This window comes from Prinia subflava, chromosome 6 (assembly GCF_021018805.1).
Source record: "Prinia subflava isolate CZ2003 ecotype Zambia chromosome 6, Cam_Psub_1.2, whole genome shotgun sequence".
Taxonomy (NCBI): Eukaryota; Metazoa; Chordata; class Aves; order Passeriformes; family Cisticolidae; genus Prinia; species Prinia subflava.
The window spans coordinates 20,795,744-20,817,524 of record NC_086252.1 but is presented as its reverse complement, the minus strand read 5'-3'; the positions used below and the strand labels follow the sequence as shown (position 1 = coordinate 20,817,524).

Genomic DNA, 21,781 nt, shown 5'->3' with positions numbered 1-21,781 from the left:
GATTTTGAGAACGTAATTCTTAACAAAATCATCCCAGCTTTTAGGTTGGAGAAAGGAATACTAAAATTCACAAAATTCTTTTCTCCATTTGTATGGTCAGGATAACTCGAAAGATAGAAATGGCATGCCTTTAAAGATGTTTCAAGTTGCAGTTCTGCTCAAAAGCACCAATATCAGACATGAGTGAACAACAATCACAAGAAGCTTGATTCATTTTTTTTTCCTTCAAAGATTTTTCATCATGGTCAATAAGCCAGATTTTGTGTGTGGGTGTGAGTGTTATATTTTAACATTCACTCTTATGCTTCAGAGTTTTGTGGTTTGGTATTTTTGTTTACAATCCTGGTAAGCATCACTCAAGTCAGTAATTGATCCTATGTCAAATGCAAAGCCAGCATTTTTAACCTAGGCAGAATTAGCCTACAACTCTCAGGTCTTCACACAGAGCTGTTTAAAACATGAAACAGCATGTCTTAACAGGCATACCTGGATTAGGGCTCTTTTTATGGGCATATATCAGAGCCATCATTGTACAAAGTGACACCTCCTGTTTGTTTTTAATAGACTCCAACTGTCGAATACTTTCTTGGACATCACCTAGTAAAAAAAAGCACAGAATAAGCTATCACGCTTTTCAAGGCAAAGAATATCATCAAACATCAATCTGACTTAAATTTTCCCGTTTATTTTTTCTTCCATACTTTTGTTCATTATGCATACACCCACTTTCACTTGTTTGTGCAAGTCTTTCAAGCAGACACAGGAAAGAAAATAGCATCTCAATGCAAGGAACTTGAATTAAGTGCTAATTCTGCCAACTGTCAGACAGATGAAAATCATATTTATTGTTTTATGCAGGGCATTCAGCAGCTCTGTTTCTTTATATAACCAGGTTTTTTGCCTTGTTTGTGTGAATATTTTGAATATTAGCAAAATAGACAATATGTTGAAAAATGAAAGGATTCTTCTATAAAAACATCTGGAAGTTTGTGAACAGACACACCCCCTAAAAAACAGCACACCTTCCTAGACTTGCCTCAGCCCTCCCCCATGTTGGCTTACTTGATGGTATTTCTGACATCCTTGGAATACACATGTTGCTAAATGAATTTCTCAGAGCAGTATAATTTACACAAAGATCCCCCCACTAGGTATTAGCTGTCAGTTTCCCTGAGACAGAGGACACAACCAAAATAACACAGCTGCTTTGAAGGGAAGCGCTGTTAGCTGGGAGATACTAGTGAGTTTCTGATCAAATGCAATACGGATTTGAGCAGGGCTCGAATTCCCCCCAAGGAACTCACTTACCGATGTTCATGAAACCATGAAAAAGAAAAATACTTGTGATTTCTCACTTTGGTACGATGCTGTCTAGATCACTTTCATTCGAACTGGGGAGGAGCGGTGACAGATCATAACACACAGGTCATTTACTCAACATGGAATAAACACATTCAACACATAGGTAATTTACTCAACATGGAATAAACACATTCAAACTCCGCAACATCGCTTTTCCCTGCGCAGCCGCTCAGGCTGAGCTCTGGGAGGCGAGGGGAGGCTCCGGGGAGCGGCCCCGCCCCGTTACCTGCCCTCAGCGCGCCGTAGGCCCGGTAGAAGTGGAGCACGGGGTCCCCGCCCAGCCGCGCCAGCGCCTCCTCCGCCGCGGCCCGGACGTGCTGGAAGAGCCCCTGCTGGCAGTAGTAATTGAGCAGCGCCTGCGGGGAAGCGGCCGCGGGTCACCCGTGCCAACGCTTGGCCCGGGACGGCCCCGGGGAGACCGCGCCCACCGCCCCGTCCCGCCCCAGCCCGGCACCGCCATCCCTCCCGCCTGCCCGGCCGCTCCCTCCCTCCGCCGGGACGGCACGGCGGTGGCGCCCACCTGCTGCACCTCAGCGTCCATCGTTGCTAGCCGACCCCACTGCGGGGGGGGGCTCCGGAAGGGTGCGGATAGCGCCCTGCCATTGGCTTGGACGGGAAGGAGGCGGGAGAGACACGGGAAGAAAAACTCCAGACGGGCGGCGGGGCGGGGCCCGCGGGGGTCCCGGCGGGGCGGGCGGGGCGGTTCCGCACGCCCTGGCGCCCCCTGGCGCCCCCTGGCGGAGGGCGGGCGGCCGTGCCTCAGGAGCCCTCACAGAATGCCCGAATATCGAATGGACGCTTTGGGAATGTGGTTATTTCCTTGCTTTTCTTGGCTGAACGTGCGATTAAGTGCCTCACATTCCGTACGTTTCATAATGTAACTGAGCACTTCAAGTTATGTGACACTTCTCTTAGAAATACAATAGCAATAGGGTCACATCAGATAGACTTCATCTTCCCTCCCCCCCCCCTCCTTCTTTTTCCTCCTGGAGAATTAGTTGCAAAGACTAGTAAAATGCAGGTTTTCCTGTGGAGGTGAAAGCATCCTCAGCCATAATTTCTAGCCAGCAGAAACAAAGGGTGCTAAAGAGCATTCCTTTGGGATGGAGTGCAGTCCGTCCACCAGGAAAGCCGGCAGTGATGCGCCAGGAGCGGAACCCAGCGTGCGGGGAGTTTGGAGAAGCTGGCTGGCTCTCCTGGCAGAGGGCTCACAGTGACCTGTCCTAGCCAGCCCATCACACCTGGCCTCTGTCACACACTCCTCATCCCCAGCGTCGGGAAGGCGCCAAAGCAGCGCTATGCAGTAAGCGTGCTTGGGGTTCCTTGTTGGCCACGGCAATCCTCTGATTTTCCTGCTATTTTTAAGTTCTTCTTGACTTGTTCTGAAGCACCATTTAAAACTTAATACACGTATTGTGAAATACAAAGTTATGTTTCGTGTCAGGGAAATAAAGAAAATCTGTGTAATCATAGTGATGGAACACAGCCATGGGACAGTTATAAAGATGAGTTCTAATAAACAGCTGAGGAAAGCATGGAAGGCAGTTTTTGAATAAATCTTTTGCTTGCAATTATCTATTATAAGTCTCAAGCTATTCTGCAATTAGTGTCCTTTAATTATAACTTTAGAAGCTTGCTTTGTATTAAAGAATTTTAAACTGTAGTTTTAGAGTGCAAAAAGGTTTTCTTTTAGACAAAAGAAGGAAAAAGGAGGGTGCTCAGGCCTCACACAAGGTGGGAAAACATCCTGGACATGAAGATATGACTTCAGATCACTGATTTATGACTCCTGGAGAAGGAAACTGGACATCAGCATTTAGAGATTGATAGACTTGAAAATAGAGATGGGACCCCCACATCTGGAAGCCAGATCCCACCACCTGGAAAAACATATCCTGGAAGTACATCCTGGAGTATTGAAATATCAGAATAGATCACAATGGTCTATAGAATTATACAGGACAATCTATAGATTTATGGCTGTTAGGTATTGAATTGTGACGTTAAAACTAGAAATGGAAACTGCTGAGAAAGCTTATGAATATGTATAAAATGCCATCAAATCCAGCAATGGGTGTGCAGTTGGAAGGGAAAACCCCTGCCACTGTACCCAGCGCTGCCTCTTTGCTCACACTTTACCATGTTAATTAATTAATTATTAAATTGCTGCTTGATATATTGGCCGTGTCAAGCGTCTCATTTTTAACAATTTGGTGGAGAATGCGGGCATCTCCAATCCATTGAGGGAGGCTCCTGATCTCGGGGAGGCGCCCCACCTTGCAGGCTTTTGCCTCAGGTGGCCCTGAGTGACTGGGGAATCTTTCAGGGAGAAGGAGATCCTCGAGGTAAATTGTGAGCAAAGGATTTTGAGCTCCCGGATAAAGCTGCAGTGAAATTCACCTGTAATAACTCGTGCACAGAGACCCAGGCGAGAAAAGGAGGCTGTAAGTATCGCTTGGTTAGGTGGGCTAAGAACGGGTACACACGTGTGAGAGTGTGAGTGGTGTGTGTGTGAGACGTGGTCTGACCACGAAGTGATTGTGGAGTTCTTCTAACCTCGGTTCCGTGTCTCCGCGAGGGGAGCGGCAGGTGAAGGAACAAAGCGAGTGTCGGTAAAGGGAATTCTTTCATATAAAAAGGTCGGGGGCGGGATGCGGCAATAGCTGGGGGGGATTTCTTTACAGTAAATCAGAGGCGGGAAGCGGTATTGGTTGAAGGGACTTTTTATTAAAGAAATCCTAGACAAGTGAGAAAATAGGAAGGCCTTTCATTACTGAAGTCAGAAAGAGTGCGGTCGAGGCAAGTGAGGGAATACCCGTTTCTTAGGGTGGGTCAATGCCAAGGCAAGGACCCAGGGGTTGGTATAAACCAACAGGCAAATAGAAGTACTAAAGGTACTGGGAAAGGAGGGAGCTTTTTACCACAGGACAGTCCCCTGGGGTTAATGTTAAAATTTTAGGATGAATGTAAATCCAGGAAAGGAAAAAGTAAAGAGAAAATGATAAAATACTGTATGATGGAATGGACTAAAGAAATGACACGACCTGATAATTTGTACTGGCCAATGTACAGGTCATCTGAGGAGTGGATCTGTCAGGCCCTGAATGCCTGTGTAAATAAAAAGGATCCAATTAACCAAGAGAGCGATTATGCTGCTTTATAGCAGAAGTCCTGGCCTTCTCCCCTGTATGCTTTAAAAACCAAAAAAGGAGAAGAATCCATGAGGCCACTTACACAACCTCCCCCCTTATCTACCACAACCAGCTGCCCCACCAGAGGTGCCTAATCCAGCACCCCCCCAGCACCTCAAGCCCCTATGGCACCGCTTGCACCTCAAGCCCCTGTGGCTCTGCCTCGTCCTCCAGATTCACCACCTGCACATAGAAGCAGGGAGACAGTTCGGGCAGAAAGGCGCAAGGACAGTGATGATGAGAGCAAAAGGGGCCAGTTAGATCCATTAAGGAAGGTACTGATAGCAAGATACCAAGGGGGGAAGAAGAAGACAGCTATTAGATATGTATCAGTACCACCGAACACTGGGGATGTGAGAGCCCTTAAAAAGGAAATGGGGATGTCTGATAAACTAGATCAGTTCCTGGGGCCCAAGAAGCCACAATTAAGCTATTAAACTTTTTAGAGAAAAAGGGTTTGAAAGCTTCAATGTTCAAGTTGCAATTTGTAGAAGCAGAAATGAAGTGTTTGGGTCATTAGTTAAGTAAAAGAACAAAGAAACTGGACCCCGAATGAGTATCGGGCATACTTGCCTTACCTTCTCCCAGAACAAAGGGAGAGATAAGACAGCTGGTAAAACTATTAAAGTATTGTAGGCAGTAGATAAAAAAGTATAGTCAAAAAGCAAAATTTTTATATCAGAAGTTAACTGGAGAACAGATTCATGATTTTGTAGAGTTAATTGAATTACAAACTAAAGTAAGACCAGATTTAACTGAAATAAAAAAAAAAAAAAAATAAAATTATCTGAAGGGGAGAAATATTTCATCAATAGCTCCTCCAAAGTATTAGAAAGGAAGCAGAGGTCAGGATATGCAATTGTAAAGGGAGGAAACATGTTGATAGTAGAAAGGAAAAGGTTAAGTTCCAGCTGGCCTGCACAAGCCCGGGAGTTATATGCGTTATACCAGGCTTTAGAACTGTTAAAAGACAAAGTGGAGACTATTTATACAAAGTATACTTTTAGAATTGTACATACTTTTAGGAAGATTTGGAAAGAGAGAAGTTTTGATCAATACCCAAAGAAAATGGTTGATCTATCAAGAATTAATACTTAAAGTGCTTGTATCATTAAAAAGACCAGAAAAAAAATAGCTGTTACACATGTAAAAGGTCACCAAAGAAACACAAGCTATTTAGCAAGAGGAAATGTCATAGCTGACCAAGCTGCAAAAAGAGGCAGCTTTTGAATTGAAAGAAACAATTCAGTTGAATATTATAACAAAAGTTCAAAGAGAAGTCCAAAAAATCTTATAGCTCCCAAGAAGCTATAAAGAAATTAGATACTAAGAAAGAACAAAGAAAAGGAGTACTCTTAGATAGGTGGGAAATTTTGTCCAAAGCCTATGCACAAAAGATTTTGAGCCAATTACATCAGCATACTCATTGAAGAACCAGAGCCTTGTGTGATCATTTTTTAAAAAATATGATGGGTGTATTGGGATTTTTTTGAAATAGCAAAGCAAGTAACACAGAGGCGTGTTACTTGTCAGAGAGTCAACAAAAAGGTAATGAGGCAAACTTCAGCGGGGGGGGGCGGTAAGAAAATAGCCTATGAACCTTTTGAAAGAGTTCAGGCAGATTATGCTGAGCTTCCAAAAGTCAGTAAGTGGAAGTATCTGTTAGTAGTAGTAGATCAACTAATTCGCTGGGTAGAAGCTTACCCAGCTGTAAGGGCCACGGCCAAATTTGTAATTAAAATACTACTAGAACAAATTATTCCCCGATTTGGGGTTATTCGAGCCATTGATTCTGATCAAGGCTCCCATTTTACCTCTAGTGTCATCAAAGGGGTAACACAAGCCATGGGTATTTCCTGAGAACACCATACCCCCTTGGCACCCTCAGAGCTCTGGGAGGGTGGAAAGGATGAACCAAACACTAAAGCAGCAATTAACCAAATTAATGATTGAAACCAAGATGTCCTGGGTAAAATGTTTACCTTTAGCATTGCTTAATATAAGAACACTTCCTAATGCAGATACTGGGCTATCAGCATACGAAATGCTTTATGGCATGCCATATTCCCAGGAGATACCCCAAACATCAGTAATAGTTGAAGATATGACTATTCAGAAAATATATCCAAACAATTAGGCAACATGTATTAGAGTTGAGAGAAAAAGGAATATTGGCTCAATCTACCCCTCTAGGATTTGGCATACATAAAATAAAACCAAGTGATTGAGTGCTGGTTAAAAGCTGCAAATTGCAAAGAGGAGACCTTATCTTCTAAATGGGAAGGCCCATATTTAACCCCTTAACCACTGATACAGCCATCCAGACTGCAGAGAAAGGCTGGACCCACACATCACGATTAAAGGACCAGTGGGACCACCAACAGAGGCACCGGCCGAGCTTCAGTGGAAAATCTCATCTGCTCCTAGAGAACTGAAAATAAGACTTAAAAAGGATTGATGCATGTTTCAGAAACTCTTGTACCTGAGGTTTCAGAATCAAAACCTTCCAAGAGAAGTGAAATGTCCTAACCAAAATTGTGAATGTTTTCCTTGGGGTTGTTTCAGGTGCATTGAGTGTCAGAAATTGTGGTATACAAACTTGGTGGGGGCAAGGATCCCTAATACCCTTTGCTGGAGTTGTAGGGATGAGATAGAGAAAGAGACAGGTAGAACACTAAGGGCTGCAGTAGAGAAAGGATACATCAAAGTAGGTGATAAGGATTGGTGGGAGACCTGGTTGCACGGGACACAGGCTGAGATCGATCTGCAGGAAGAAGCAAAGGCAAAATTGGAAAGAATTGAGTGTGATTACAACAATTGGATACCAGATGGATACCAAATTGAAATAAGGGAGTGGCACAGAGCTAAGCTTCAGTGGGCCTGGCAACAATTCTCAGGTAAGAATAAATAGAGGGCAAGACCAGATTGACCTCTGCCTTTGCCACCAAGAAGATGAAATTCCCAACTGTTGGCAGCAACCCAATAGGTTGGAGGGGTGGAAAGGCATGTCATACTGGACCTCTCGTTATATACCTGATCATGTGTGTAAGCATTGCCACGGCAATTGACAATTGTCACCCATGTCACCAGTCAGTGAAATGGAGAGGAGTCACAACAGTATCCTTTGTTGGTCACACCCATATAAACAAAGGTTGTTATGATGAAAGTCAGTTAAAGGTTTGTGAAGAGCAAGGAAGAGAATTTTGGATAGCAAAGAATTTAGGAGCAAGAGGAGGAGCTGGCCGTAATTACCAGACATGTCCAAGAGGAGAAGAATATATATGCTTTACCAAAGCAGGTATGTGGGGATACACTGATGGGGGAAGAGTTCAATATAGGGAGAATTTAGTGCAGAAAGCAGTAGAAGGGTTGAAAACCCACTCTGAATCTAAAGTTGCTTCCCCAAATTTGTATGAGAAATTAAAGAAACAGCTGCCAGAGTTAGACCTTTCCACTTTTGGAGAATTTGTTTATGGATGTAATGCAATGAATTGTAATAGAATTAAATATTTCCAAGTGCTGGATTTGTGGTGGGACCCAAATGACAGGGCAATAGCCTTAGAGAGGAGAAGGGTTAGAAGTAGCACAAATTTTAAAGTAGAAGCGAACAGGAATTACAAAACCTGAAGAACGGACAGAAGGATAAGTATTGACAAATGTAGTAATAGGCCAGGAATGCATAGCCAAGAAAGGCAAAGCTTTTGGGACAAAGGTAGGGGAAACCCCTTGCAGGAAAATGTATACCACAAATTTCTCTAAAATCGGTGGTAGCCACAAAACCCAAAAGGATATTTAAGTAACAAACAAATGCCTGTTCAACAATAGAATTCTATCCTTCAAGCTCCATGGTGAGAGCAGTTGTTTGGAAGAGGGGCTTGGTGGAAGAAAATAGTATTTATAATATTGTGTTCATTGACTGGACTGTTGTTTTTACCTTGCTTAATTCCATGCTTTGTTCAGCTTATCCACTCTGTAATACAAGGTATGCAGGTCGCTGTGATGCCTGTAGACCCTGAACTAGCTACAGGGGAATTTATCCATTTTGAGAAAACATCTAAAATATCCAAAATAATGAAATTGAAGAAAAAGGACAAAGAAGGAAAAGTTTCTGAAGTTTTGGCCAGATTCGAAACCCAGACACGAATAAGTAAGATAAATAAAAATTTATACAAGCAGAGTGGGGACTGTGAAATACAAAGTTATGTTTCGTGTCAGGGAAATAAAGAAAATCTGTGTAATCATAGTGATGGAACACAGCCATGGGACAGTTATAAAGATGAGTTCTAATAAACAGCTGAGGAAAGCATGGAAGGCAGTTTTTGAATAAATCTTTTGCTTGCAATTATCTATTATAAGTCTCAAGCTATTCTGCAATTAGTGTCCTTTAATTATAACTTTAGAAGCTTGCTTTGTATTAAAGAATTTTAAACTGTAGTTTTAGAGTGCAAAAAGGTTTTCTTTTAGACAAAAGAAGGAAAAAGGAGGGTGCTCAGGCCTCACACAAGGTGGGAAAACATCCTGGACATGAAGATATGACTTCAGATCACTGATTTATGACTCCTGGAGAAGGAAACTGGACATCAGCATTTAGAGATTGATAGACTTGAAAATAGAGATGGGACCCCCACATCTGGAAGCCAGATCCCACCACCTGGAAAAACATATCCTGGAAGTACATCCTGGAGTATTGAAATATCAGAATAGATCACAATGGTCTATAGAATTATACAGGACAATCTATAGATTTATGGCTGTTAGGTATTGAATTGTGACGTTAAAACTAGAAATGGAAACTGCTGAGAAAGCTTATGAATATGTATAAAATGCCATCAAATCCAGCAATGGGTGTGCAGTTGGAAGGGAAAACCCCTGCCACTGTACCCAGCGCTGCCTCTTTGCTCACACTTTACCATGTTAATTAATTAATTATTAAATTGCTGCTTGATATATTGGCCGTGTCAAGCGTCTCATTTTTAACAGTATGAGAAACAAGTTGGGGTTTTTTACATACTTTTAAAGGTAATCTTTTAAGACATATTTTGTCCACGTGTTAATCTGAGAATACTTATCTTTTCATTCTGATACTTAGGCATTTTGAATCAAAGTCATAGACTTCTTTTTCATAACGTATTTCACAACAATTTTACAGAGAAAATCTTCCCTCTCTTGAAAAATTTTTGATGAATTTCAGGGGAAATGCTATGAAATTTTATTTCTGCATTAGCCCCTAAGCAAGCATACAGACTACAGCTGCCCATCAACTGGTTTCATATTAAGTTCAGTGTTCACCTATGAGTGAACATTGTAAGTTTTCATTGTAAGTTGTAGGGGAATGCAGTATAAAATGATGTAAACATGTAAAATTAATATTTTCAGAAATTCACTGAAGCAATTGATAAAGAATAAGGAACAGCCCCACTTTCCAGATGCATTTGTTTTTTCCCCTATTAGTATCCACAAATGGTTGCTTCTAGGAATAGGGTTCTTCCAGAGAGATTTTTAAAATACGTGAGGAAAAGACCAATGATTTATTCATTCCACCACCACTTCACCTTTTTCAGAAATACACTCAAATATGAGATGCTCTGTAGCCTGTTTGTGAACAGCACCCAGCAGGAATAAACTGGCTCTCAATCCAAGTTGGGGAATATCATGGATCTGGCACTATTTTCTGTCCTCATTTTGTCTTTGTAAACTCTTGAATGCTCAGTTCTCATTCCTGTCACTGTCTGAGGCTCTGGGACACACTCAGGACAGCTCTGGTGTTTGATGGCTGTGCACTCCACTGCATGGAGCTGCTGCGTGAAGTCACTCAGGGCAGAACTATTGATACATGCAGAAACACCACTGTTCTAACACACATTAAATAAGAAATTCCTAATTCGTGACTAACAAGCAAGTCCCAAGGATTTTCTCATATGGAAGAACAGCATAGCTGCTGTAAAGGTTTTCAGTATTCTCACATTCTGTGGTTTAAAAGCATACCCTTTTTATATTAATGTCAGATAAGAAACAAAAACAGAACGTACAATAAAAAAATGTAATCTTTATTATTTTGACGCATTAATAATGTTCTTTAGCATCAGTTAGGGTAATAGCATTTTCCTGCATGCACTTCACTAATACAGATTTAGTCAATAATTTTAATAAAAGTAATCTATATTTAATTTTCCTGTGTAAGAAACATAAAATGTCCTGATGGATTGGATTATACAATTTTGCTACTTTCTCTTTGTGAAAAAATATCATGGACCCTAGATAACATTTGGAACTGTTCTAGTGCAGCATGGATGAAAAAAAAGAAAATTGTGAGTAATATGAGAAAAGATTCAGGATTCTCTGAAAGAAAGGTTGTATCTGAAAACTTATGATGCAGGCACTGCTTAGACATTCAATTTGAACTTTAGACCATTTCCCAACTGCAAATAAAAAACAAAACATAGCTTTTTAGAAGTAAATTATGTACTTATTTCGCAGAAATTATTTATATGTTGGCAAATACTGTAAAAAGTAAGATCCTACAGTTATCCATTCACTGAGTTATATCTTGTTCTCTGGAGTTCTTCTGTGAAAAAGTGCTATGGACTGAAAGTAACAAAAATGTTGTGACATCAACCTGAAGATAAAAGTCAGTTCTTTTTTTATGTACATAATGCTGAAAAATAAAATAAAATGATTTTTACAGTATTTATATTTGCTTATAAAATCCTAACATTATTTTCAACAGCTTTAGTAGTTTTCAATGTCTGTACAGTTTGGATATACACTATATGCTTTGCACTGAAAATTCAGAAATGTAAACCAAAGAAGCTCCTAAATAGCTGCAAAATATTGCTTAATGGTATGGAGGAATGAGGTCCTTTTGAATAGTTTATTTCATTTAACTCTGATGTATGGCTTCCCATGTTTAAGAATCCTGGACAGTCAAAGGAATAGCAGCATAGGCCATATAAACATGCACTGATTGCATCCAAACTATCTATAATGGTAGATAATACGTAATTTTACCTGTTGAATGCTTGCACGCTACAGTTATTGTGGTACATATTTGATGCAATAAATGTGCTAAAGTCATTATCTGTTTGCTCAAACATGCACCACAGGTTAAAAATTATTTACACAGCAGAGGGCTTTTCATTTATGTGTACAACATCAACCTTACTGAGAGCTGAAGATGGCTAAACAATACTGCAGGATAAAGCAGAACAACTTTACAGAGGGCTCTTTTTGATCAATTTGGTGGGCTGAGGCAGATTCATTTAGTATTCGTATGCAGAAAGACATTTGACAAAGACAAAATCTGTGACTCCAGACCTAGGAAGAAGTTTGCACCTTCTGGAACTTAATGGTCTGTGCAAAAAGTAAACTGTATTTACTATTCTTGTGAGTTGTAGAGGACTTTACAGGCATACTAAGACTTGTTTGAACATGATACAACATGAATACATTAATTAAGCACCTCAAAATCTGTTATTCCTTTCCAGAAACACTGTGCTAAAAAAATCTGTTGCTCTTTGTGACTTAATGTTATTTTCATGCATGATCTATAAGTGCAGCATGCCTTCATGCAAATAATTTCTGTGTGTATATTAGTTGTATAATAGAATACCTGGCCCTTGTACCTGTAAAGGTGTACTTGATTCCCTTCCCCAACAGAAGCCCCATTTACAAAAATAGTCACATATAATAAACAACATATGAATAAAAACAAGATGAATCCACCAACACAGATTTTGTAAAAATATGAAGTATGTGGCAGTTGAAATGCAAACAGTGGATACAGTTACCATATTGTTTTATGCTAAACACACAAATACTTGGTTTCACACCCCTTTAACTGGTCCCTACAGTCTGTGTAGCCATTTTTTCTCTCCTCTTCAGCAGTGTCAGCTGGTAGTGAGAACAGTAACCTCCTGTCAAGGTTGTTTCTTCTTATCACAGTCACTGACAAGGGCTCACTGTCTTTTAATAGGCACTGACCTTTAATGTACAGTATATTTGTAAAAATTGTCAGTTTGGCATAGACCTCCTTCAGGAGTCCTGTTGACACAAACACATGATCCTTACAGGCTATGAACTACTTTGCACATATATGATTTTGCTCACCATTTGCTCTTATTTCTGACCATCTTTATCTTCCTTTTCATGCTTTTCTTTGACTGGCCTCATTACACGATCATAAGAAGGTGGACAAACTGCTGTTGATGCAGTTATCTCTGTTTTCTCTGTAAATGAGTTTTCATTTAACTTGTCAATAAGGATTTCATCTTTCAGACCCTGACCAGCCCCACCTTCAGTTTTATTTTTGTTATAGATAAAGGAAGCTTGTTTTACTGTTCGTTTTAAAAGGTGACGTCTGAAAGCACGCTGAATAATAACGGCAGACACCTCCTCCTGCTTTCGTTTCAATGTAGTTGTAATTGGTTCATAGGAAGCTTTAGAGGGATTGGATGCCATGAACCGATCTTCCATCTGTATTCTGAGGGCGTCCATCTCCCCACTTTCCCCCAAGACACGCTTTGTGAAAGCAAACAAGATGTCAAGGCAGTGAATTCTGTCACCGCTCACCATGGGCAGATCCATTGCAATAAGCTGGACTTTGTTTGGTTTTGGTAGATGAAGGGGAGGATCAAGTGCTGCTGCAAAATCAGATAATTTCTCAAATTCCATGAATTGTGTTGCATCAGGATCAAACTTCTCCCAGACTTCATAAAACATCTCAAAGTCATCCTCACTCAAGGGTTCAGCACTTTCTTCAGTAGCAACACCGAAGTTCTCCAAAATCACAGCGATGTACATGTTCACCACCACCAGAAAGGATATGATAATGTAGCTGACAAAGAAGAAAATCCCAACAGAAGGGTTGCCACAGTCACCTTTCACAGAGCTCCCTGGATGAGCCTTGTTAGGGTCACAGTCTGGCTCTCCACTGTTGAGGATTGGGGCGAGCAAACCGTCCCAGCCAGCGGACGTGGTGATCTGAAACAGGCAGATCATGCTGTTGCCAAACGTTTCAAAGTTGAACATGTCATCAATCCCAGCTTCCCTCTTGACATAGGCAAAGTTGGACATGCCAAATATGGCGTAGATGAACATGACCAGGAAGAGCAGCAGCCCAATGTTGAACAAAGCAGGAAGAGACATCATCAAAGCAAAAAGCAGCGTGCGGATCCCCTTGGCGCCTTTGATGAGGCGCAGGATTCGACCGATTCGGGCAAGACGGATGACTCTGAATAGTGTGGGAGATACAAAGTACTTCTCAATCATCTCAGCTAAGAACATACCTAGAAAAAGAGAAAAAAAAAGAAAATAAGAAAACCAAGGTACATTATGAGTTAATCCCCACATCGCAATAGAAATTTAGAAACATAGTTTTAAAATTGTAAGTTTTATGTACCAATTATAGGTATTCTGTATATTCGTCTTGCATAATTTCTCTTTTAGGAGTTATACATATTATTTGCAGGTGCAATAAATTTTAGATTATTTTAACAGGTTTGATGTTTGGTTTAGCTAAACTACAAGTTAAAATGTAAAGCTGAATGACTTGGCTGTAAATCTTGCAATGGCAAAAGCTCTCCATATAGCTTTGTTCAAGTAAAAGTTCACCTCCCATACATTTTACCTTCTTTTTAGTTTTATTAACAAGACTTACCTACTATAGAGAGAATCACAACCACAAAATCAAAAATATTCCAGCCTATAGTGAAGTAGTAATGGCGAAGCGAAATCAATTTCAGGACACATTCTCCCGTGAAAAGGACAATGAACACGAGGTTTATCCAGTATAAAATATTTTCCATTTCTTTGCTCTGGTCATCAGTTTCTACCATCATGGTAACCATGTTAAGGCAAATAAGAATCATGATGCTGATGTCAAATACTTGCTGAGTCACAAAATCAAAAACCATGCCTTGGAATTTATTCTGAGGAAGAAAGAAAAAAGAAACATCCAATACAAACTGTAATTTATTTTCTTTTCCTGTTAAAAGAAAGTAGAAAAACACATGCAGTAAGGTTTAAGAGATAGAATTGTAACTAGTGGTCTTAAGAAGAGTACTCAAATACAACTTAGTTCAGCCTCCTGTGTTGCCTATTCATATATAAAATAATTGTAAGTGAAAAAGAATTTTTTTCTTTTTGTTTTCCATTTCTGCTGACTAATTTCCCAGTTACGGATAATTTTCAGTTGGCATCCCTATAATCAATAAAAACTCTTTGTAAAAAGCTGTTTGTCTGATGTGTATAAAAAATTTTACCCCTGGTCTTGGTATAGGTTTTTGTGGTTTTTTGGATCCCAGCTTTTTCATTGCATTGTAGTATTTCTTCTGCTCTTCTGTCATAAATATGTCTTGACCTCCAAAGTAAAAACATGAAATCAGAACTGGTTATAATCACATTTATATGCAGTGCTGAAAATAAAAAACTCTTCGAGAAATACGATTGAATGATTCAAAAATCAAGATGACTGAATTGGGAAAAATCTCTTGCGATTAAATGCAGCTGTCTACAATCTAAGCTTTTAGTCTAGAAGTCCGGACATCCAGTACTACATCTCTCTAAAAAAAACCAAAACAAACAACCCCCCCAAAGCAACATTTTTTTACAGTTATTTTCCTGGAACTCCAGGAAATGATTTTCAGTACCTCTTTTCTTTTATAGGAAGAGATACAATAAATAGTATTTGAGGTAAATTCACTTACGAACTGTGATTTTAGTGAAAAAAAGGAAAAAGACAAAGGCAGGTTTTCAGTACAGGAATGTGCTTTAGATATCTCTTGTTTAGCAGTCGCATTAGCATTGGGGCCCAAAGTCTTCAAGGTTCTTTAGAAGATGGATTATCAGACTTTGGAGAAACTTATCAGAAGGTTGAAGCACCCTTGGTACTATTAACAGCAAAATGCTCTCTTGTAAGTCTTTTGATTAGCTTTCATGTTCAATGAAGTTCTGTTTAGCAAAAGCAGGAACCTGCCTTTGAAGTCTGACAGTGAAGATAAAGAAGCAATTATGGGTCTTTCATGGTAACCTAACCAAAATCCATAGCAGCCTTCTTTTAGAGACAGCTTGAATGAAAACCTATGAGATTTCCCATGCCTCTTGAAGAAAACTTTTCCTTGGTTAGACACACTTGCAGATATCTAGTTTCAGGAATGTGAATGCACACACAGAACTGGATACAGCCCTTTGGGGATGAGTGTGTGGGAAGATTGAAGACATGGGAATGCATGGACTGTAATCTGGATGGACTCCCTGACAATATACCCCTACCATGTTTCTAACATGTACAGCTTCCAAAAATTTTGCTTAGTGTTTCTCATTATTAACATAAACCCAAAGAAAGCGATGCAGTCCAATAAATTAAAAGTAAACTAGTAATTCCTATTTCTTTTGGTCCTTGAGCATTCATTGCTTTTTCTGTTTACAAAAAATAATTTAAAGGGAAGCATCTTCTACTAAGACCATCTACACCAGTGAGATTATCTACATCTGCACTGTGAAACAATAAAGAAGGTCCTAAAATAGTTGCAAACCATTCCTGTTCTATATAGTTTCATTTTAGTGCCACAAAACAGAACTAGAATACTTGGGATCATTAAAACATCATCTTTAGTTGCATGATGAAATAATTTGTTGTGTTTCATAACCATCTGGCTACTTTTTTGTGTGCTTATAGAATAACTACAAATCAAGAAAATAAAATAAAAAAAAACCAAAAAAAACCAACCAAACAAACAAAAAAACCAACCAAACAAAAAATCCCAAGAAATTATGAGTGCTTTAATGTAGGGACCTAATTCAGGGATTGGATCATGCAGGAAGACTTCATGAAGTTTAGTCATGAAAAAGCAGATGATTTGAAGAACACTAAACTGGGATTGACAACAGAAGGATCTGTCCCATTCACTAAATGAAAAATCTTATGACTTTAATGAATACTGCATGTATGATATGGTTGTAACATACTGCAGCTTTTTCAATTTTTAAGAAACTACGGGTGTATTTTCCATATATCATGCACCTGCAAAAAATGCATATATTTTAGAATATCTTTAGAATGGAAATGAAACAATACTTATCTTCTTTTTTTGCTGATTGAAGTTGTCAATAATGACACCAATGAACAAATTCAGGGTGAAAAAAGACCCGAAAATTATAAAGATTACAAAATACAAGTACATGTACAAGTTATCTTCATACTTGGGTTGCTGTAACACCTAAGAAAAAAAGAAGTGAATTATCATTGTTAAGACTTCATGTGAAATTTTCAATCAAACAAGTGACAACCTTGCACAAGGTGTCCCTAGTATTTTGTATTTGGACAATATTCCTACCACTTATATCAATATATTTTGTGTATTCCACCTCTTGCTGATAGCATCTGTCAGTTTCCATTCAGCTGTCCACATTTTGTTACCACAGAATCTTACACTAATTAATTTAGTGTTTTTTCTTCTATTGTATGGATATTAATTGCTTGTGTAAGATAAATACACAATTTTAGATAGACAGACTTCAGGGGAAAAAGGATAATTTAAAATATTTGCAGTACTTACATCTCTTGAGTCAATAGCTGCATACATAATATCCATCCAGCCTTTAAATGTAGCCTGTAAACAGTACACACCTGTTTAAGCATTCTAAAGATAATTCATTTAATAATTTCCAGCAACTCAGTACAGCACCAGGAATAATTAGTAGCATTAGATTTCTAAATAAGTTTGCCTCTTAGCTTTCTATTCAGCTGCTCATCAGATATACTGCTGTGTATCGCATTACTTTGTCTTGATATGAACATTTTAAGCAGTAAATATGATTAAATTATTTCTAATTTCTAATTACCAAAAATTATAGAAGGTACTGGAGAAGTTCATCAAATCATGTCAACTGCAAAAACTTTGTACAGCTATCTAAAACTTTGTGTAGCCTTAGGTAACTGAGTTGCCACAAATCAAGGCTGATGTGTAGTTTCTCTCTCCCAAATCAGAAAGGTGGCAACAAAAGGGAACCAAAAATTTGGTCAGCTCAAAAAAGGTACTTTCCTATCAATCAGAATCTACTTTGAAAGATTTTACCTGGTTTAATAATTCTATGTTCACTTTAAATATATTGTATTGTAGTTTACAGAGCCTAGATCTCTCAGATACATTCCAAGATAAAGTAGTAGGAAGTTTTTTATGTTCATTGAACACTTTATATGCTTCATAAATTACAGCAGTTACTGAAATTTGGTAGCTGTTTCCTCTGCCTAAAATTTTTAAATTTTTATATTTGACAGTGAGGTATAGATTGCTTCATCAGAATGTTCGAAACAGAAAGTAATTTTCTCTGTTGTGGCAATTAGCTCTCTTTTAACTAGGCAACATCTCCAAGTAGAAATCACTTGGGGTTTAATCTAGTTGTGCCCAAAAATACAGCAAAAAAAGGAAGTATTTCTCTGGTTTTTAATCCTCATTACAATTTTGCAAACAAGGCTGCAGATTATTGGTTTCTTCATTTTCCTTGCCACAGAGACCAGTTGCAGGATAGAGTCAGGAATGGAACACTCTTCATCCATGTTGTTTGCTGCATCACCATCATCTTGAAGTTTCCTTTCTAGTGGGAGTTTTAAAAAACCTTTTTTTATGCAGGATACAGAGCAGTCTGGCATCATCCCCAAGTGAACTTAAAATGAGAAGGAAATATTTTTTTAAAGGAAAGGTCCCTCACACTTTTGAAACAGTGGAATATTGAAAAGAGCAAGATTATCCTTAGATGCAAATCCAATGTGCAGCAACTTTCACATCATGGGGTCAACAGAGAAAATATGAAGCTCAGGCAACTCAACAGTATGATGGTGAAATCAAAATATAGGATCAGAGGCCAATATACCAAGAATAAATCTGAAACAAGTAGAAGTCAGCTGAAGAATTCAAAGTCCTGGTGGAATACCTGGACTGCAAGGGATTAGGAGAGGTAGATAAGGTCTAATTATGTAATTACTAATAAATGTTTAACTTGTTCTCAAAGGCATTTCATGGTGAATACTCCACAACCTTATAAAAAACATGTATTCTGGTACTTCCTTTTATTATTTCCTAATACTTACATCCTTCTGTTGCCATGTAAGACTCACTTGTCATAGTCATTACATCTCTGGAGAATTGCAGTAATCACCTTCATGCAGCATATTTTACATTTTGCAAATTGATTGTGGCTGTATTTCTTTTTTAAGTAGTGATCACTGTTCCTTCAATCTTCCCATGCAACTCTTGTTTTCCAGAACTCTGGTCAGTCTCCTTATTTTCCTCTGAGATCTATTGCATTAGTTCATCTCTTGCAATGGCAGACAAAACAGGACTCAGTATTTCATCTAACAAGGTCTAAATAGGGCAAGACGATCACTTCATGTCTTACAGTGCTGCTTTTGTTTCTGTCTTGGTACACTATTTGCATACTTTGGAATGTCATGACTTGAAATCAGCACTTCAGTCTGAAACATCACGTGAAAATAACGAGCATGCTTTTACTTCAGAAAGATGCAAATGATGGAGTGGCACTTTTGCAAAGTGTGTGCTGCTGCTTCAGATTCAGACACATGATGATCTTTGCATATCATCCTCCAAGCAAAACAGAATAATTTTTGGGTATTTTGCAAATTTATTAGTGTAGCATAGACTAAGTAGAGTCAATGAAAAAAGACAGATTATTTTAAAAATATTAAGCTTCACTATCATCACGAAAGTACTGCACTATAAACAGACAGTACCCTTTCACCTAGTGATAGGAAATAGAGCTGAAGAACAGAGCTGTATTATTGTTATTGTTATTGTTGTTGCTGTTGTTAAAAAGGAAACTTGAAAGGAGTGTGGGGTGGAAAAATCTAAATATAACATATTGCCATCTTGTGATTTCCACCATGAGTTTCATGAAACTCTTAGATATTACAATTTTTGAAGAAATTGATAAAGTCAAGACATCCCATTCATGAAAGCATTAATACTACTGTAGATGCATAGCCCTGCTTATATTTATCTGCAATCTGTTCTCTTTAAGAGAAATAAGGTATCATTTGTGTATTTTTGTATCCTGAAAGAAAATAACACAGAAAATGACCAAGAGATCAAATTATTAATTTCCATTTTGTGGATTACCATATAAAATATATTGTATATTCTCAGTGACACTAAATCAGGAGTAATTAACTGATTTCAAAGATTACAGCAGTATAACTGAAGTCAGCATCTGTTCCAAATGGTTCTTTTTCCCCCCAAGGAAATTCCAAATACATATATTCAAATGCAGATTCAAACATAGTTAGAAAAAACAACAGAACAAAAATCCCTCATCTCTTTTACTATTGGTAAAAAACCATAGATTTGTTTTTTCTCCCTGATAAATAATTTCTAATGAAGCTGTAAGTCATGCTGGAGTTCTACCATTCAGATTCTTTACCAGAAATAATCACCATGAAGATTCACATTCCCTTTTGGAGATACAACAGCATCTTGCTTTTAAAATACTAACCTGCTGGAAGTTTGAACGTATCCTAAACTTTTAGCCTTAGAATTCAGCTTCTGATTTTTTTTCCATACACTTCAAGAGATGTGTTTTCTTACTGATACTAGTAACAACAGTATAGTATAATATTGTGTTCTGAGACCCACTGGTTTGCCACATTTTATCCTGGTAAGCAAGGTATACTCCTATTAGCAGGATAAAAGCAGGCCTCTGGGAGATTTACTTACCAAGGAATCCAAATACTAGGTTCAAGTTAAAAGGCATAAGGCCATAAAATTATCAGGGCACATGCCACATCTCTTTGTGTACACCAACCTCTTCCTCTTCACTCATTGGTGCATGACAATTGTGAAAGGAATTTCTCCAGCAGATCTGTCTCTGCTTTGATGAGTCTCTTTAGGGACAGAGAGATACTCGAGCAAGTTCAGACCAAGAAATGAAAAAAGAGGCTTGAAGACCCACATAAACCAACATGATCTATGCTGCATTATAGAAGAAAAAATTCTTATAGAAGAAATGTGTACTTATGGGACTGATGATATGAATAATTATATTCCAAATTATTTAAGAATTCTGGAAAACAGTCTGATCAACAAACTTGTTTTTAGCAATGACATGTATTGTTTGGCTGTACTTTTAGTCCAAAAGAATGACAACATCACTATAATATTAAAAATTTTCCACACAAACCCTTCCCATGAAAGAAAAAAACCCAAGAAATGTCAACCAAAATTTAGGTAATGTTCTTTTCTTAGGCCTCTCATTCATGAAAGTCATTCACCATCACCGCCAAGTAAACTCAAGAAAGAGCTCTTTAGAGAGTTCCTTTTGCTTAAAAAGTTACTATCGCACGTTTGTATTTTTTGAGCCTGGAAATTATTTCTGAAATTACCCCTCTGCTTTTGAGTGTTTCTGTGTGAAATATATGTTCCTTTTCAATATCACTCTTAAAAAAAAGGAAGAGTTTTCTGTGATGAACAGACCCATATACTGCCAGAAATATTAAAAAAAAAAAAAAAAAGTTGTTCACAGGACTCATTTATGTCTTTCCCAGAATAATAACGTCCTCAGTTCCTTGGTCTGAGGTTCTTTTGGCTTGTTTTCATTTTGATTTTTTGTCATGCAAAGGGTACTAACTTCCATTAGCACTCACTCCAATTAGTGATACAGATAGTAAGGACTTACTTTGTGGTTCCTGTAACCCAGAAAAGATGAAGAGATTTACAATATTCTTTGGCTGACTCAAAGGGCATGAGCCAGAGGGCAGAATGGAGAGTGGAAATAGTGGGGAATAAGAAACAGCATTCTGTATTTATTTTCTAGCCTCCTGGCCTTGTATAAGTAATTCACGCATTGATACTCTTCACAGAGATTGTTGTTTGAAAAATGACATTGACTTCCCTGAGGTTATTTTCTCAGGTCCAGCACTAGTAAAAGTCTGTGCCTGAGGCTGTTAAGGTGGAGAACCAAATTACTTCAGTAGAAAGACCATTCATGTTCATTTTAGGCAAACAGAAGGCATATTCACTTGGAACCATGGTTTTATAGTCAGATTTTTCAGGCTCAGTATATTATTTTAAGCCAAGTGGTAGACTTCTAATAGCTTTATCTTTGTTTCTGACATAGTAATGTATACCTCTAATTGAGTCATACCTTAGCATCTAGTTTTTCTTTCTACTACTGCAAGCTGTTTAGGAAGGGTAAGAAAATCTAGGGCTATGACATACCTA

At 38.5% G+C, this 21,781-nt stretch overlaps 2 protein-coding genes across 18 annotated transcripts in view; both read right to left on the bottom strand.

The window, feature by feature from the left end:
* The window catches only part of TTC21B (tetratricopeptide repeat domain 21B), a 33,658-nt gene extending 31,639 nt beyond the window's left edge, over positions 1-2,019 (bottom strand). For 2 of the 3 annotated variants that reach the window (XM_063400590.1, XM_063400592.1), the window contains exons 1-3: positions 1,883-2,019; positions 1,589-1,718; positions 487-597 (exon numbers count right to left, since the gene is read on the bottom strand). In XM_063400590.1, the coding sequence (XP_063256660.1) occupies positions 487-597; positions 1,589-1,718; positions 1,883-1,903 (262 nt within the window). In that variant the 5' untranslated portion in view covers positions 1,904-2,019. The other variant, XM_063400591.1, reaches the window with a different exon arrangement.
* Positions 2,020-10,630: 8,611 nt separating this feature from the next.
* LOC134552180 (sodium channel protein type 1 subunit alpha) overlaps positions 10,631-21,781 on the bottom strand; it is a 64,401-nt gene continuing 53,250 nt past the window's right edge. For all 15 annotated transcript variants that reach the window (XM_063400576.1, XM_063400579.1, XM_063400585.1 and 12 more), the window contains 5 exons: positions 17,108-17,161; positions 16,631-16,768; positions 14,813-14,917; positions 14,209-14,479; positions 10,631-13,837 (listed from right to left, as the gene is read on the bottom strand). In XM_063400576.1, coding sequence (XP_063256646.1) covers positions 12,669-13,837; positions 14,209-14,479; positions 14,813-14,917; positions 16,631-16,768; positions 17,108-17,161 — 1,737 coding nt within the window. In that variant the 3' untranslated portion in view covers positions 10,631-12,668. The remainder of the gene's footprint in view (positions 13,838-14,208; positions 14,480-14,812; positions 14,918-16,630; positions 16,769-17,107; positions 17,162-21,781) is intronic.